Source organism: Xenopus laevis, chromosome 3L, assembly GCF_017654675.1.
Source record: "Xenopus laevis strain J_2021 chromosome 3L, Xenopus_laevis_v10.1, whole genome shotgun sequence".
NCBI classification, from domain to species: Eukaryota; Metazoa; Chordata; class Amphibia; order Anura; family Pipidae; genus Xenopus; species Xenopus laevis.
In genome coordinates, this window is record NC_054375.1 from 71,041,150 (window position 1) to 71,057,856 (window position 16,707).

The 16,707-nt window shown below is 35.8% G+C and overlaps 1 protein-coding gene across 6 annotated transcripts; it reads left to right on the forward strand.

The window, feature by feature from the left end:
* Nucleotides 1–262: 262 nt before the first annotated feature.
* Nucleotides 263–14,492, forward strand: pus7l.L (pseudouridine synthase 7 like L homeolog). Of its 6 annotated transcripts, NM_001091328.1 has the most exon segments (10): nt 285–403; nt 1,230–2,123; nt 4,233–4,392; nt 4,550–4,745; nt 6,328–6,426; nt 9,067–9,148; nt 10,977–11,245; nt 12,292–12,345; nt 13,328–13,536; nt 13,539–14,492. In NM_001091328.1, coding segments are annotated over 9 exon segments (1,950 nt in total). In that variant the 5' UTR covers nt 285–403; nt 1,230–1,246; the 3' UTR covers nt 13,543–14,492.
* Nucleotides 14,493–16,707: the final 2,215 nt, after the last annotated feature.

A 16,707-nucleotide genomic window follows, 5' to 3' on the forward strand; every position in this document is an offset into this window, starting at 1 on the left:
TGCGACATTTCCGCATCCTCTTTTTCTTGCACAAGACTGAAAACTCCAGTTGCCAGGAGGCACCCCAGGGCTCAGAGTTGGACACGCATGCGCAGTAACACCAATGTCAGTCCGCTGTTCTATACAGGAAGTTCAGGGAAGGGAAAATGCTTCCTTTTTGTTGTTACCAGTACTCGTCACTAGTCCGTTGCTAGCACAGGGCTGCTGCTGGAAGCACGTTGTTTCTAATGACACCCTGCATAAATAAATGAGACCTTAGTATGCACAGAGTGGAGGAGGTAACGCGCAATTCACAGTGTGAGAAAGCAGCCGACTGGGTGAGATTTGAGCAGTCTCAGCTGATCCGGGCAGTTTAGAGGAAGACAGAGCAGCAGCAGCACAGTCACAGCGTTTATATTAGAAGGTGAGAAGATCAGACACGCTACAGCTCCCATGTGGCTGAAAATGTCACCCCCTGTTAATGCCAACACTCTACATGCGACTTCTGTCTTAAACCAGTGCCGGGCCAGGTCTGTCAGTTGCTCCAGGCAACCCAGCTGGCCATTAGCAACTTCGGTCCCCGCAGCAGCTGTGCGTAATCGCGCGTAACCGAGGAGGCACGTGCGTAATCGCGCGTAACCGAGGGCGCGCGTGCGTAATCGTGCGTAACCGAGGACGCGCGTGCGTGGTCGTCTTCACAGAGCGTACCCACTTTTCTCAATGTGGTAACACTTGCCGGACTAGGGGTAGGCTGCATAGAAGGTAAATGCCTGGCGCCCCCAAGCTTTGCCCCCAAGGCACGTGCCTCTTGTGCCTATCCCTAGTTACGGCCCTGTCTTAGACTGACTGCAATTCTCACGCACAGAACTCTTACCGCAGTACAGCAAAGCCACCTGGTTCTACTGTTAGCTTTCTAAGATAGATCTGTCTTCTGTCAGGTCGCTTGCTGTACTACTCTGCGAGTTTTATTCCAACGCCTTCCCCAGCATAGCTTTCTCCTCTCTACCCTCTCCCTCCCTTTTTACTATTTCCCTTGTCAACATGATATTCTCTACTCTTTTTCCCCTCCCTCCTCCGCTTAACTTTCTCCACTTTTACCACTCTCTCCAAAGCATAACATTTCCACTCTACCTTCTTTTCCCCCTCCCTCCCTACTATTTTTCCTCTTCAACATGATCTTCTCTACTCATTCTCCCCAGAGGAAGCTTTTCAACTCTTTTACTTATTGTATTTTTTAAATGTACTTTTAGGTTTATAGATTTCTGAAATGGAAACACAGGGATTGTCTCCTGCTATTTTTGATTCTCTCTGCTATGTGAGTGATCATAGAGGATTTTTTGGAACAATCAAAAACTCTCCAGCTGATTTTGTGGTAACAGAAATTAATGTCTCTGGTCAATTAGTTACAGAAGTGCAAACAATAGAAAAATCTGAAAGAGACAGTCCACAAGACATTATTACAAAGCAAACCATAAACCCAAAAGATGCAAAACTTAAAGGAACAACATGTGAAGTTGCAGAGTTTGCCACTGATATTTTAGAAGCTGGAGGAAGACTGGCGCAAACATCTCCTGATGTTGTTGATAATTGTGAACTGGACCCCTGCTATTTGCTGTATCCTGTTGTGGATTTAGCTGTTCAAGAGTATTTAAACCAGTTTGCATGTAATGTAAGATCAGTTTGGAGTTCTCCAGTGGCAGAAAATAACTTAAACGAGCTTTCTTTGGGTTTATATCCCGACAAGGATGAGAGAGCTCTTATCCATAGTGCGGTGCGTCAGACATACCCCTTTCTTATAACCTTTACCAAAAGCTCTGAACTTTTTGTTAAACCTAACTTGGATTACCAGGAACTTTGTCAACTGACTTCTGAAAAGGAAGCAGATGCATTTTTTAAATTTTTGGATGCAAAGCTTGAGAATTCCAGATTTTCATTCAACCCAGATGACTGTAAAGAACATAGGACAGCTGTTCACCATTTTATCAGTAAGAAATTTGGGAAACTTGTAGAAGCGAAATCATTTTCGGAGAAAGACACTTATGGTTTACTGAAAGTTTGTATAACTGTTCGATTTCGAGAGAAAATTGGCTCATCCAGAAAAAGGAAGAGAACAGAGGGTACTGAGAAACAGGATGTATACACTGGTAAGTATAAACGGTAAACGCTACTAGTAGCTGGAATACAGTGAAAAGTAAAATGATACTGACACATTTCTGTAAATGCTAATTTAAATTTTTTTTGTACATTTTGCAGTTTCTTTGGTGTAAATTTTTTTTGTAAAACTTTTGAGTTTGATATTTGTTTTGAAGTGTTTCCTCTCTTCTAGCCAATAACTTTCTGTCTGTCAGCCTGATTGTGTGTGTCTGAAGTACTGGCAGGGTTGACATTTAATGACTTAAACAGAAACACATTAGGACTTTAATTTTATAGTTCTTAAAACTAGGTGTTTTGCTAAAAAAATAAATCAAAATGAGAATATGGGTAATGTGCCTAGTTGAAAAAATGTGAATTGAGCACATTGATAGCGATTACAAATATGTAAATATGCATAAGTGTCATTTCCTGAACACATGATTTTGGACAAATTAGGATTTTGATATTAATTTACCTTGTAGTTGAATGATATGTGATAAATGTATGCTGTGTTTGCCTAGCCATCTTTTACTGAACCATGGTTTTTGATGGCTGTCAAAGGCAGCTGTGCATTCACTTTTAATATGGTATTTCAAGCATATAAAGGTCGAGGCAGTCACTGAGGGTGATTGTGCTTAGCAGAACAATATTGAAATTTTTCAGATGACATTTTTGCTTAGCACTGAATTTTCCCTTGAAATTGACTTCCTATACTTTTTAAACTTTCGTTTTGCTATCATAGCCTGACCTATGTGCTAATCTTTAACTAAACTCAATAACCATTTATATGAAGAAGCTAGTTGGTGCTCCCGGCAGGTGTTTTTCCAAAACACATAATTGTGCCTGAAGTTCAGACATGCTAGTTTGCATATTCTTCCCATGTCTCTGTGGGTTTATTCCAGGTACTTCAGTTTCCTCCCACACACTTAAAACACACAGGCAGTTTAATTGGCTCCTAATAAAATGTAATATAGTGTGTGTGAATGTAAGAGGGACCTTAGATTGTAAGCTCCACCGGGGCAGGAACTGATGCCAATGATGTTATATGTTGGTTCTGTGTGCTGTGTCTCTGTAAAGCACTGCATAAATTTGGTAGCACTACATAAATAGCAGGACTAAGAAATAAAAAAGTTTAATAAATGTTCCATTTTGTCATTGATATTCAATGGATGAGGCAGGATTGGTTACTGAAATGGTAACAACCGAGGGTGTCCCGTAGTTATGCTAACCTACATTTTGTCTGCCGTATTTGCGTAGTACAGATATCCCTTATCTGGAAACCCATTATACAGAAAGCTCCAAATTACAGAAATTTCATCTCCCATAGAGCCCATTTTAAAGGAACGGTAAAAAAATGAAAGTGTTTTAAAGTAATAAAAATATAATGTAATGTTGCCCTGCACTGGTAAAACTGATGTGTTTGCTTCATAAACACTACTATTGTTTATATAAATGAGCTGCTGTGTAGCAATGGGGCAGCCATTTAAAAGAGAAAATGCTCAGGTTACACAGCAGATAGCAGATAAGCTCTGTAGAACATAATGGTGTTATCTGTTATCCACTATTTAACCTGTACCATATAGCTATTTTTAATTTCTGCCATTGCTAAACTGCAGGTTGTTTATATGAACTATAGTAGTATTTCTGAAGCAAACACATCAGTTTTACCAGTGCAGGGCAACAATACATAATATTTTCAATACTTTAAAACACTTTAATTTTTGGTGTTACTGTTCCTTTAAGCAGGTAATTATAATTATTAAAATAATTTCCTTTCTGTCTGTAATAATAAAACAGTATCTTGTAATTGATCCTAACTAAGCTGCATAAATCCATGTTGGTGACAAACAATGCTATCAAGGTAAGTTTGTTTAATACTTAAATCGTTTGTAGCAGTCTTAAGGTATGGTGATCCAAATTACAGAAAAATCCCTTAACCAGAAAGTACCAGGTCACAAGCATTCCAAATAATAAATCCTATACCTGTACCGCATGAAGTGACTCCCTTTGCAAGATGTACATGCCAGATTCACCATGCTATTCATTTAGTACAATGTTCATCTATAGATGCTTGTTTTGTCTACTTGTAATAATTATTTGTAATCACTTATTCTCTTTAGGCTTTACTCTTCAAAAAGACAATCTGGAGACACTGGAAGCCATAAGCTATTTGTCTTATTCACTCGGGGTGCTCCCTTCAGACTTCAGTTATGCTGGAATCAAAGATAAGAAAGCAATTACGTATCAAGCCATGATAGTTAAAAAGGTAACTCCAGAAAGGTATGTAATTATTTATTATGTATTTTGTCATAATACCTCATTAAAACTGTGTTTATGGCTTTTCAAAGTATTGCATTTTTTGACAATTCATTAAACCAATATCTTCTGCAAAAAAACACAAATATTCTTTAAAGACCATTAACTTTTTATGTTGTAGGTTAAAGCAAATAGAGGCCATCAGTGAGAAAAAAGGAATGACGATACATAACATACACCCAGTAAAAAAACACCTGCATCTTGGGCAATTGAGCGGAAATCATTTCAGCATTATTGTGAGGGACATACAAAACCAAAATGATGGTTCATCAGTATGCATTCAGGAAAGAATTGAAGAGGCAGTTTACAATATAAAGGTAGTGTTGCTAGTGTAATCACAGTTGGTGGGACTACTATCTAAGGTCCCAGTGGGGACTTTACATACGAATGACATGATTATAAACGTAATATTTGAAAATAAGACCGTTGGTTTTAGTTTTGATTTATTTTTTGTATACATTGTATTTTCATGCAAAGGGCAGATAGAAGGTAGCTTTGTTGAAAAGTGGTGTTGTTCATATGTATCCAACGTTTCTGTCCTCATTAGGACCTTGGTAAAGGTCCTAATGAGCACTAATGCATTGAACACAGATGCTATGTGCATAAATTTTTTTTTATTTATCTAGAGTGTGCTGGTCCTACCTGCCAAACTGTACATATTTATGACCATGCACCTCAAATAAAAAGCAGCAACAGTGTGCTGACACAGAATATAGACTGATATATCACTATACAAGTCTAATTAGTAATTAATTCAGGTTCAAATTGCACTGCAGCTCCAAACACTGTGCAATTTATATCAGCTAAGATGGTGAGTTTCTGTGCACAACTTTGAATGCCTGAATTATTACTGTTATAGATATGATGAACCTTTAGGCTGGTGGAATAACTTAAGTTTATACAGGTATGGGATCCATTATCCGGAAACCCATTATCCAGAAATCTCTGAATTAAAGAAAGTCCATCTCCCATATTATCCAAATAATACACATTTTTAAAAAATATTTCCATTTTCTATGTTATAATAAAATAGTACATTGTACTTGATCCCAACTACAATATAATTAATCCTTATTGGAAGCAGAACCATTCAATTGGGTTTATTTCATGTTTACATGAATTTCTAGTAGATTTAATGTATGAAGATCCAAATTATGGAAAGTTCCATTATCTGGAAAACCCCTGGTCCTGAGCGTTCTGGATAACGTTCCAATACCTGTAATATACAGCATTTTTAGCCATGTTAATTTTTAGAGTTTAGGTCTCCTTTAAATTTCACTGATGTTTAAAATGACTGAAACTTGTTATCTTGAAGCAATTCCTTGTATTTTGCACCATCCATTCTCCATTCTATTTCAACAAGATTGTTTTGTATCTTTGCCATATGACTCTAAATAAGTGATAATTGTACACTCACTACAAGGGCCAATAGAGAATATGCAAAAAAAAAAGTGGCAGAATATTTTTTATCACAAATACCCGTGTTTATACCAGTCATACACTTTTGGTTGGTGTGGGTATCTATCTGTGTGCTACGAACTTTTGCCAGGGAGCCACATGGGTATTCGGTCTATGTTTACTAATGTAACCTGCTCCATTTAAGCTAGTTCACTGTGATTGGCTCCAGCACAAAGAATCTCTGTGCAGTGAAATGCCTGTATGTTTGCTGTAACATACTGTATTGCACAGTACACTTTGCAATATCTTAATTCATCTAACTTGATTTTGTTTTGTAAGGTAAACAGGGGCAATTGTAAAAGTAGTTTTTAACTATGTAGTTTCTCTGTTGTTAATTTGATATATTTTACACTTGTTCATGACTGATGTTTTACATTTATGCATAGTTGTAAATACCCATGTACCTAGCCATTGTAATAAGGCTGTTTCACACATTTTCAGACAAAAGGCTTCCTCAACTACTATGGACCGCAAAGATTTGGAAAGGGGCAGAATTGCCAGTCACATGATATTGGTTTAGCTCTGCTTAAGGAAGAAATGGTAGGTATAATGAAAATAGGGGATCTGAATAGTAGCCTGTGTAATTCTTAAGGTAATTGCACAATGACAAGGATTATGAGAGTTCTTAATAACATGAAAAAAATAGCATAACATTGTATTAATATTTTACGGTAGATTGGAATTATTTTACTTACAAAGGTGTAGTAAAACAAAGTGCAAAGAGAAAATATTAATGTAATATGTAAATTCCTTTTGAACCAGATCAGTTAGGTCATCATATGCCAACTGTAATGACAAAAGCCAACCAGCACATACGGAAATGCTTCACAACTGAAAATTTTCTATGAAAACGCTTGGTTAGGGTTAAGCATTACCATATGTCATAACAAGCAGTTAAGGAGCACCACATTGTTAGACACTGTTTTGTGATTGTAATCACTAACCTCGGACCCTGGCACACCCTTTGCTGAAAATCACACTAGCCTCGTATACTGGCACCTTGAGCATTGTTAATGCACAATAGAGTAAATTGGGAACTTTTTCTCAGCTGCGCCCCAGGGCAGCCACAAGGGATCCCTGCTGAAGAGGGAAGATGGCTGAGAGACGATCAGTACAACAGTATCCCAGGCCAGTGTGTGTCATAGTAAAGAGAAGCGCTGGCCAAGGCACTAAGGTTAGCAATTATATTGACTCGGGCATTCTTAACAAATTGGCACCATGTTATATGTTTGTAGAAAACCTAACAGAATGGTAATAACCTTGCTTATTAAGGTTCTGTCTAGCAGGCGTATAAGTTGTAAAGGTTCATAGGTAAATACTATTATGCAGAGTCGTGGAGTTGGAATCAATTTTTGATTCACAAAAATGTACCAACTCCTAATAACGTTAAAGGGGTTGTTCACCTTTAAATCAACTTTTAGTATGATGTAGAAAGGGATATTCTGAGACAATTTGCAATATGTTTTCATGTTGTATTATTTTTGGGTTTTGCGTTATTTAGCTTTTTATTCAGCAGCAATGCAGTTTGCCGTTTCAACAATTTGGTTGCCAGGGTCCAAATTACCCCAGTAACCATGCATTGATTTGAATAAGAGACTGGAGTATGAATGGAAGAGGCCCGAATAGAAAGATGAGTAATAAAAAGTAGCAATAACAATAAGTTTGCATCTTTACAGAGCATTTGGTTTTTTTAGATGGGGTCCCCATATAAAAGCTGGAAAGAGTTAGAAGAAGAAGAAGGCAAATAATTCAAAAACTATAACAAAAAAATGAAGGCCATTTGAAAATTTGCTTAGAATTAGCCATTCTATAAAATACTAAAAGTTACAACCCCTTTAAAAAGAAGCACTAAAAATAATCAAATCAGATTTACGAGCTATGAAGGAGGATATGACAGAAGCAATTCTGTTTTTAAGAACAATACTAGCTAATTTTGGATTGTATCTTACAGCTATTCTACAGTCATATGCCAGGTTCAATTAATATATACATTGTTTTACGTTTTCCAATTATTTTTTGTTTATGTAGTTTAACTTCGATTTTGTTCTAGAATTACGAAAGGTTGTGGTTTATAATTTTTGATATATGTGTACTTAAAGGGATACTGTCATGGAAAATAATGTTTTTTTCAAAAGGCATCAGTTAATATTGCTGCTTTAGCAGAATTCTGCACTGAAAGCCATTCCTCAAAAGAGCAAACAGATTTTTTTAGATAACATTTTAAAATCCGACCTGGGGCTAGACATTTTTTCAGTTTTCCAGCTGCCTCCAGTCATGTGACTTAAACTTCATTCACTTTGTACTGCAAGTTGGAGTGATGTCACCCCTCCCTCCCCAGCAGCCTAACAACAGAGCAATGGAAAAATAACCAGATAACAGCACCCTAACACAAAATAACAGCTTCCTGGTAGATCTAAGAACAACACTCAATAGTAAAAATCCATGTCCCGCTCTGACACATTCAGTTAAATTGAGTAGGAGAAACAACAGCCTGTCAAAAAGCTGTTCAATCCTAAGGTTCTGACCAGGCAAAATGACCTGAGATGGCTGCCTACACACCATTATTACAACTAAAAAAAAATACACTTGCTGGTTCAGGAATGAAGTTTTAAATGATTGTGAATTATTTGCAGTGTAAACAGTGTAATTTAAAAATAAAAACTACATCAAAAAATCATGACAGAATCCCTTTTAACTTATTTCAGTCAACATGAAAATTACATTAAGAACAATAACACCAAAAATTGAAAGTGCTCTAAAGTAATTTCCATATAATATACTGTTAGCATGCACTGGTAAAAACTATGTGTGTGTTTCAGAAAGACTACTATAGTTTATATAAACAATTCAAGCTGCTGTGCCTTTTATCCAGCTTGAATGGCTGTCCCCATGGCTGCACAGCAGCTTATTTATATAAATTATACTAGTCTTTGTGAAGCAAACACACAGCTTTTACCAGTGCAAAACAACCGTACATTACAGTTTAATTACTTTAATACACTTTCATTTTTTGGTGTTACTGTTCCTTTAAAAAAACAGGAGTATGGGGTACCATAAAATGAGGGGTTGAAGGATTTATGTACCGACTCCACAGCCCTGCTTTTATGATTGTTTGCGTGCAGGTATGTTCATTCTGAAACCATGCTAAAGTATGTCTGCTAAAGTACTTTTTAATTATAGGAGAAGGCTGTAAAATTGCTACTCAATCCGGATTCATTTGAAGATCCTGTTAATAATGCAAAACAGTACTTTATTGAGACTGGTCAGTATCACCTCTAATTCTGGATTACTGCTTGCTTATTTTGCAGTTCTACCTGCTTGACACACAAGCCTGAACAGTTCATGTGGCAGTCTAGAGTAGTGCTGAGCAGTGTATTGAGATGTTATCATGAGAGTGAATCAGTGAAGTAGGAGGATATTTCGAGGGGTATTGAAGTTGCTTTTGAGGCTGCGTATTAGGTTGGTAAACATATGTTATGGAGTAGGTTATTTGTAGGTTATCACTAAACATAAGTAGACATATACTAGGAGTATGTAAATTTAATTCTAAACTCCCATTTTTATGATTTCATGTCTAACAATGAAATAAGCAAGAAGGCAGTAGTCAGCTGTATTATTAACATCCCGTTCCAGGTCCATTTAGTGCAAGTCCACTGATGTAAGTGTGCTACAAAAATAAAATTAAGTACACAAAACTTTGAGGAAACCCAAGCATAGAGTCTAAAATATGTTTATTAAACAGTAAGTAGGAATTCTATCAATAAAGCTAACTGCCTACATATAGGTTTATTTTAATGGGTTATGTTGAAATCTATGGTGGAGCACAAAACTGCTAAAGAAGAATCCAAGCCTCCAAAGTTGTAATGAATGTGTAAAGGCTTGATGGGAAGCATGTTACTGTAGAATGTGTTTTGTATGTGACTGAGCATACAGCATCAAGCTAAACTATATAAACTATTACAGTGCTTTTAAAATGTTTTATAATAACATCCTATGGGGGGAATGTAATAAAAGTCGGTAACGGTAAAAATATTCGCAAAGCGAAAAGTTATGCCTCTGTGCAAACAAATTTGCCTTTGTGCGAATTTAATATAGCTCTTGAGAATCCGGAAACTGTTTAGAGACCACTTCCGACAGTGGAAGAAGGTTTGCGAATTTTATAGTTTGCACCAGTGCGCAGTGACTGTAATAAAACTTCTTACTGAAAAAGTTGTTACGTTTGCTCTAAAAGACTACGACACCTTCAATTAAAATTCGCAATGTAATAACAGTTTAAGGAAGAGTATTACATTGCGAAATGAGGCTTTTTTTTCATTCTTATTTGTGCTAATTGTTTTGCTCTTTGCAACTTTTATTATATTCCCCCATATCTGTCTACACAATTTACAAAGACTGAGTGTTGTTAAGCTGCGCAGTCTAGCAGCCTAAGGGCAGTGGCCAACTGTGGGCGACAAAGCTCCCGAAAATGCCTCTCCATTTGAAATAATTGAAATCGCTGGTGGTATGACTAACATATCGCTAAATCACCCCAAAGTTCCCTCTAGAGGCAACTTCAGGCAATATAGCTCATAAATATTCACGGGTGAGAAATTTCCCTGTCGGCTACTACCCTTAAAGGAGATCTAAACCCTTGCCCCCCTCCATTGCCCGCTCCACTGCCTCCCCCCCCCCCCCCGTTCCAATCTCCCTCCCTTCAACATCTATTGTGAGAAGTCGATCTGTATCCTGACCTGCTATAAATCAGGAGTTGCGCATCGGGGTTCAAAAGCCCCATCTTCTGTCTGTCTCCAGAAGAAGGAGTCTATCTGTCTGATCCTCTTCTTTTAGAGCCGCGGCATGAATCTTGGCGGAGCATGCCTAGTAGAAGCTGATTCAGGACATAAATTGAACTGCGCGTTGAACTACTGTATTGGTGATAAGGAAATCAAACCCAGGCAGGAGCCAGCATAGTTATACCCCTGTAGAATGTTGCAAATTATTTTTATGGTATAGCAGCCCTTTATGAATGTATTAGGCAGACAAAATGAATAATCATTATTATTATACGCACATAAGGGTAATTCAGTTATTATTCATATATTTTGTTTTAGAGGATGCAAAAGGAACTCTTGCTCTAATGCCACATTACAAGATCCGCGAGAGAATGTTGCTTCGAGCAATAAACCGATTTGGAATGAATAATGAAGGATGTGTCCGTGCATGGCTCAGCCTTCCACATTCAATTCGCATCTTCTATATCCATGCATTTTGCAGTAAAGTTTGGAATGAAGCGGCATCTTACAGGTTTACACTGTATGGACTGAAGGTTGTGCAAGGAGATTTGGTAGTCTGTCATGAGACTGCTAATGAGAATTCACCAGTAAGTTCTTTTGTAAAGCATTTGCTCAGTGTGTGTGTATGTATGTGATTAAGGATCCTTGATAAAGAGGGACCAACATCTCAAATACAGCAGGTAAAAACAAGTGTTTATCAAGACTAGAGTGATTGTCCTTTCTATTGTTGCAATACACAATTTTGATATTGCACCCACTAGATAATAAAGTAAATGTGTGGACACTATCTCTGTTTAATTTTACTATTTATTTATTTCACGAGGACCTAGACTCACAATTTTTTTTTATGTTGTTTTGTTGTATTATACTGAGAGTAAAGGTATATTGTTGTTGTAAATGTGCAAAACATAAAGAAAATAAGGTGAATGATGTAAAGTTCCTACTGGGTATTTTCAAGTCACAGTCTACAGGTAGGACATTATTTAGCTTTTTTAAAACCATTAAGCAGGGGTGCAATGAGGCTGTGACCACAAAATACATATAGACAAATACAAGAGTCCTCTGCACTCAACCCATTATCAATATATTTAAGACAGAGATGCCTTACCCTTTAAACAAAACAGGGATTGTTTGTCCATATATTGCAATATATTTAAGCTGGCCAACTACGTCAAAGTCATCCCATATCTGGCCAGTCCTATGCTCAATTTTCATCTGATTCATTAAGAATTCTATTGCTTTATTATACATTTTACAAAGGGACTAGGTTTTACCTGCAACTTACTAGCTGCTTTCAAAGTTGGGTTGAGTGCAGAGGACTATTGTATTTGTCTAATATATATATATATATATATATATATATATATGTATATATATATGTGTGTATATATATATATATATATATGTATATATATATATATGTATATGTATATATATGTGTATATATATATATATATATATATATATATGTGTGTGTGTGTGTGTATATATATATATATATATATATATATATATATATATATATATATATATATATATATATATATATATATATATATATATATACACAAACACATTATCTGTGTTTAAAATATCCACATTAAATGCCTCTATTTGTAATTGTCTTAAGCAGGTTCATATTGTTACGGCAGAAGAAGAGGAGTCCAGTGCATACACTATAAATCAGGTAAGAAATATATTTTTGACTGAACTGAAGAATCAGTAAAAAATGGTTCCCATCCACAAAGTTTCAAATGGTAATAGTGATGCAGAAGCTCCCTAAACAGTTGATATGGCTTCAAGTCAAGCAATAAAAGACAAAATTGGAGCCACATATACAAAATGCAGTTGAAATGGTTCTTTACATACCTATATGGTCACTGAGTTTATTACACAAATATGGAAGCCCCCTTATTATGGAATATGGAGGACCAGATAGGTAATGGTAATGCATAGGGCAAATAAGTTCACTGCAAAATTATAAATAACCTACAAAGACATATGTTAAATGTTAAAACATGGTTTAATATCTGATAGCAGTATCTCATTAAAGCACACTTGCATGATGTGTATTGTCAGGTTTCCCTTATTTCACGAGTCCGCACCAAGTTCAGTTAAGCTCCATCCAGTCCATGCTTTTATCCGCATCCAACATTTCCATTTAAGCTGTGGGAAGGTATATATGATATACATATACATACATATAAACATTGCACTCTTCATTTGCATTTCTAAATGTTGGTAAACACTGAGTTTAATGATAAAATGTTAGATGTAGAGCTTTTCTGTGAGTATTAAAATAAATCCGTTTTTATTGTTTAAATAAAGGGGAATTTTGAATATTAGAGAGTTTATCAACCCAAAAATGAGATGGCCCTTTGGCAATGAAAATTCTTGCCCTTTGTCCCTATAATTCTTGTCTTGTTCAGAGCTTTCCCAGAATCTGATTTCAGTGTACTCTGGGCTGCCGAATACCAAAGCTCTTGTCAGCACAATTAACACATACTTCTGATGTCACCAGCAGCCTTAAGCATAATTTACTTTATATAGGCTACTCCTTTGTATAGATTTAGGTACCCTTTAAAAACACAGTTGTATGTAATTGTGTTGATTTTACATTTTTCATAAATATATTCCACATTTAATTGTTTACATTTTTTCCCCTAAAGGTTGTCCTTCCTATGCCTGGTTACAGTATTAAATATCCTGCCAATGAGATTGGACAATGGTACAGTGAAACTCTTGCCAAGGTTGGGTTGCAGTCATGCACATTTCGAGTAGGCAGCTTACAGCTAAATGTGCCTGGATGCTATAGACACATTTTAAAATATCCTCACAATCTATTTTATAAACTGACTTTTGAAAATCAAGCAAAAAAAACTGAAAATAATGCAGATGCTGGAGCCACACTAAAGCCAGTGTTACTAGTGGAATTTGAACTTGACTCTTCTTGTTATGCAACAATTTGTCTCAGAGAGATGATGAAATGTAACTTTTAAGTTTTCATACAGAAAATAAAATCTAAAAACAAAACACGTCATGTGTTTTTTGTTTCCCTCTATGTTTGGTATGGTTTAAATTCAGTTCAGCTACAGTGCATCCAGTGTGGAAAATAAATTGTTAAATCTGAAAGGCTCAGAAAAGAAAAAAATTTACAAAGGGGGAACTTCTGAAAAAGATGGAGGTTAAAATATGGTATAATGAGGTTGCAAAAGAAAGTTGAATAAGTTGGAATATGTTGCAGAGAAAGAAGTCCTGCACTATGTCCAAAATACAATGTGAAAAACATCTTAAAGAAGTTGCTCTGAATCAGATGTTTTCTTTCATTGTTCTAACTGCAGTAAACCTATAAACTCCTGTCTGGGTGCTATGTTTACAGGACTAGTTCAAAACTTGGCTTCACTATATTTACCACCATTCATAATTTGCTTTATTCGACTGTAAATGCCAACTGCCTTTCATGTGCATTGCCACAAACCCGTGTTATTATGTACTACAATTTATATTAAACAAATATGTAATGGAGATTATAGATAATTACCATCAGATTTAATTTTATTAACATTATTCTGTTTCGTATATTTTTTTTCAGACACTAGGTGGCTGTATAGACCTCAGAAAGGCACAGAACAGCAGAGTTTAAATTCAAATACAGATGTTTCACTATGAAGTTGCAGAATGAAATAAATATGCTTTAAATTTTATTAAAGATTTGTACTTCATAAAACTACAGATGTAAGCAAATGCATTATGAAATAGTCATAAATATGCAGATGAAACTTATCATTTTACCATGTATAAGATTGTAAAGACATTGTGCACACATAAAAGATCCTAACTAAAGTTACAGTTTGTCTTTAAAATGAATGGTGTTCATTGTTCCAAACTCCTTTAGAGGGGCAGGCAGGGAAGATTTTAGGTCAAGTTTGAAAAAGCTAAAACAATTTAGGGCAAATCTCTGCCCTAAATAGTGTTCTGGTACATATAATTGATATATTTATATTAAGTAAGGATGGAATCCGTTACCGGATGTCAAAGAGTTCCTTCAGTCTGTTCAGCTACTGACAATTAAAACTCATAAGTAAAACACAGTAGAAAACTCCCAGGATCTATTACTCTTTAAACGCAAATGGTAAAATACTTGACATTTTATTCATTCGTGTTTAAAAACTTCAATATGACAGTATTTTAATTTAAAAAAAAAGCAGTTAAACCTCAAACCCTTTATATTTTTTAAAATGTATCAAAATATTTTCCATTTTTACCATTTGCTTTTTAAGAGAAAGCTCCTGGGAGTTTTCTACAATTTTTTTCTTTTGTATTTGTTTACTGTGCCTAAAAGAAACTCTTTCATGCTCTTTGTTAACCCAAGCACAGGCATTTTAGAAAAACCTACAGTTAGAGTAACAACCCTCCACAACCCAACCTATTTATCATGCTGTGTAAAAAGTGGAGTGAAGCATATCCGGTGATGTTGCCCAGAGCAACCAATCAGCAATTTGATTTCAACAGTTAGAAAACGAAAGCAACCATTAAAGGAATTGTCACAAGAAATATAAAATGGAAAGAGTGTTAAAGATATGCTGCAATAAAACCAGATGTTATGGCAAGTCTGTGTGTGGCTTCTATCATAGATATGAATTGGTCTAAAATAAAAACAGGCACATGAATCCTGGATATGATTTATTTAGTTGCATTCATGTTTTTTGGGAATGTATCAGCTGAGCTGAAGAATAGCAACATCTGTAATCCACATGAAGTAGTTAAAAAAGTGTCTCCCAGAAAAAAAATGATGCAGAAATATTTAGAATTCAAAAGAGTTGACAAATATCAAGCACTACTATTTATTTATAGCACCCCAATGCATATGGGTAAGTATGATTTGATGCTATTTGGCCAATGGAAATTATCATTACCAAGAGCACTGTTTTTAACAAAGTTTACAAATCAACAAGGAGATGAATAAGCGTTAAGGGTAAGGCAGAGCTAAATAAACCGCAAACTGAAATGTAAATAACACAATTAATTAGTGTAAAGCATGGAATTGGATTACAAAATGAGGGTCATTATTGATGATTATTTATGATCATAATGGGTTTTGCTGTCAATGCAAAAAAGACCTTAGTATTGAAAGAATCACTCACATCTACATGATTCTTTTCATCTGGGCATCTGTATTGTAAGGACGCCTGATGCAATATAGGAGTCATTTCATGATGTCTGGTGCTTTTCCAGCCTCTTTCCTCTCACTGTGCACAGTCTAGTGATAGTTTCACCCTTTTTTGAGACCCCTGCCTGTGCTCTGTGTTTAACATTCTTGTTGAGCAGTGAGTGGTGCATGGCTCTGATAGGCTTGAGAACAGAAATAAACACTATCTCAGAACTGTCAGAGCCTCACCCACCCTAAAGATAATGTACAGTGCAGCCATAAGACTAAAAATTAATAGAGTCTGGCAGTAGCACGTTGTCCCTGGGCTTTCAGGTGTACAAATCACATAATTTTTAAGCATTCCAAGTTTAACCTATAGATGCCAGGCTTACACTGTTATATTGCTTCATAACCATTTTCTCTGTTTATTATTTGTACTTTCCAGCTACCCTTAGGTCTGTCATGTGGTGTATGGCAACAAAACATACAATTTGTTAGAGGTTGCTTCCTATTATTAAGTCTGTGGGAGACTTCTTTCACCATGTATTGTACTTAAGATGGTGTCCTGGTATTGGACAAATAAAAAGAAGCATTTTATATGACCCTTATAATAACAGTAAAAAGACAGTATTAAAATGATACCAAAAAACAAAGTAATTGCTAATTCTGATAACTCGGATAATGAACTGAAAAGGACATACAGCCATTTAATGTGAGATCTGAATAAAACATACTTAACTAATTTAAAGAATTACATTTGATTACCAAATGGGTGTAATTTGTAATATGCCTTTAAAATCATATTAGGTTTTATAGTCAAGCCAAACAAAGCTAGAAGTCACTAACTCTTAAAAGCCTCACGCACATAGGATTATTTTGATTTGGGCATCTGTGTTGAAT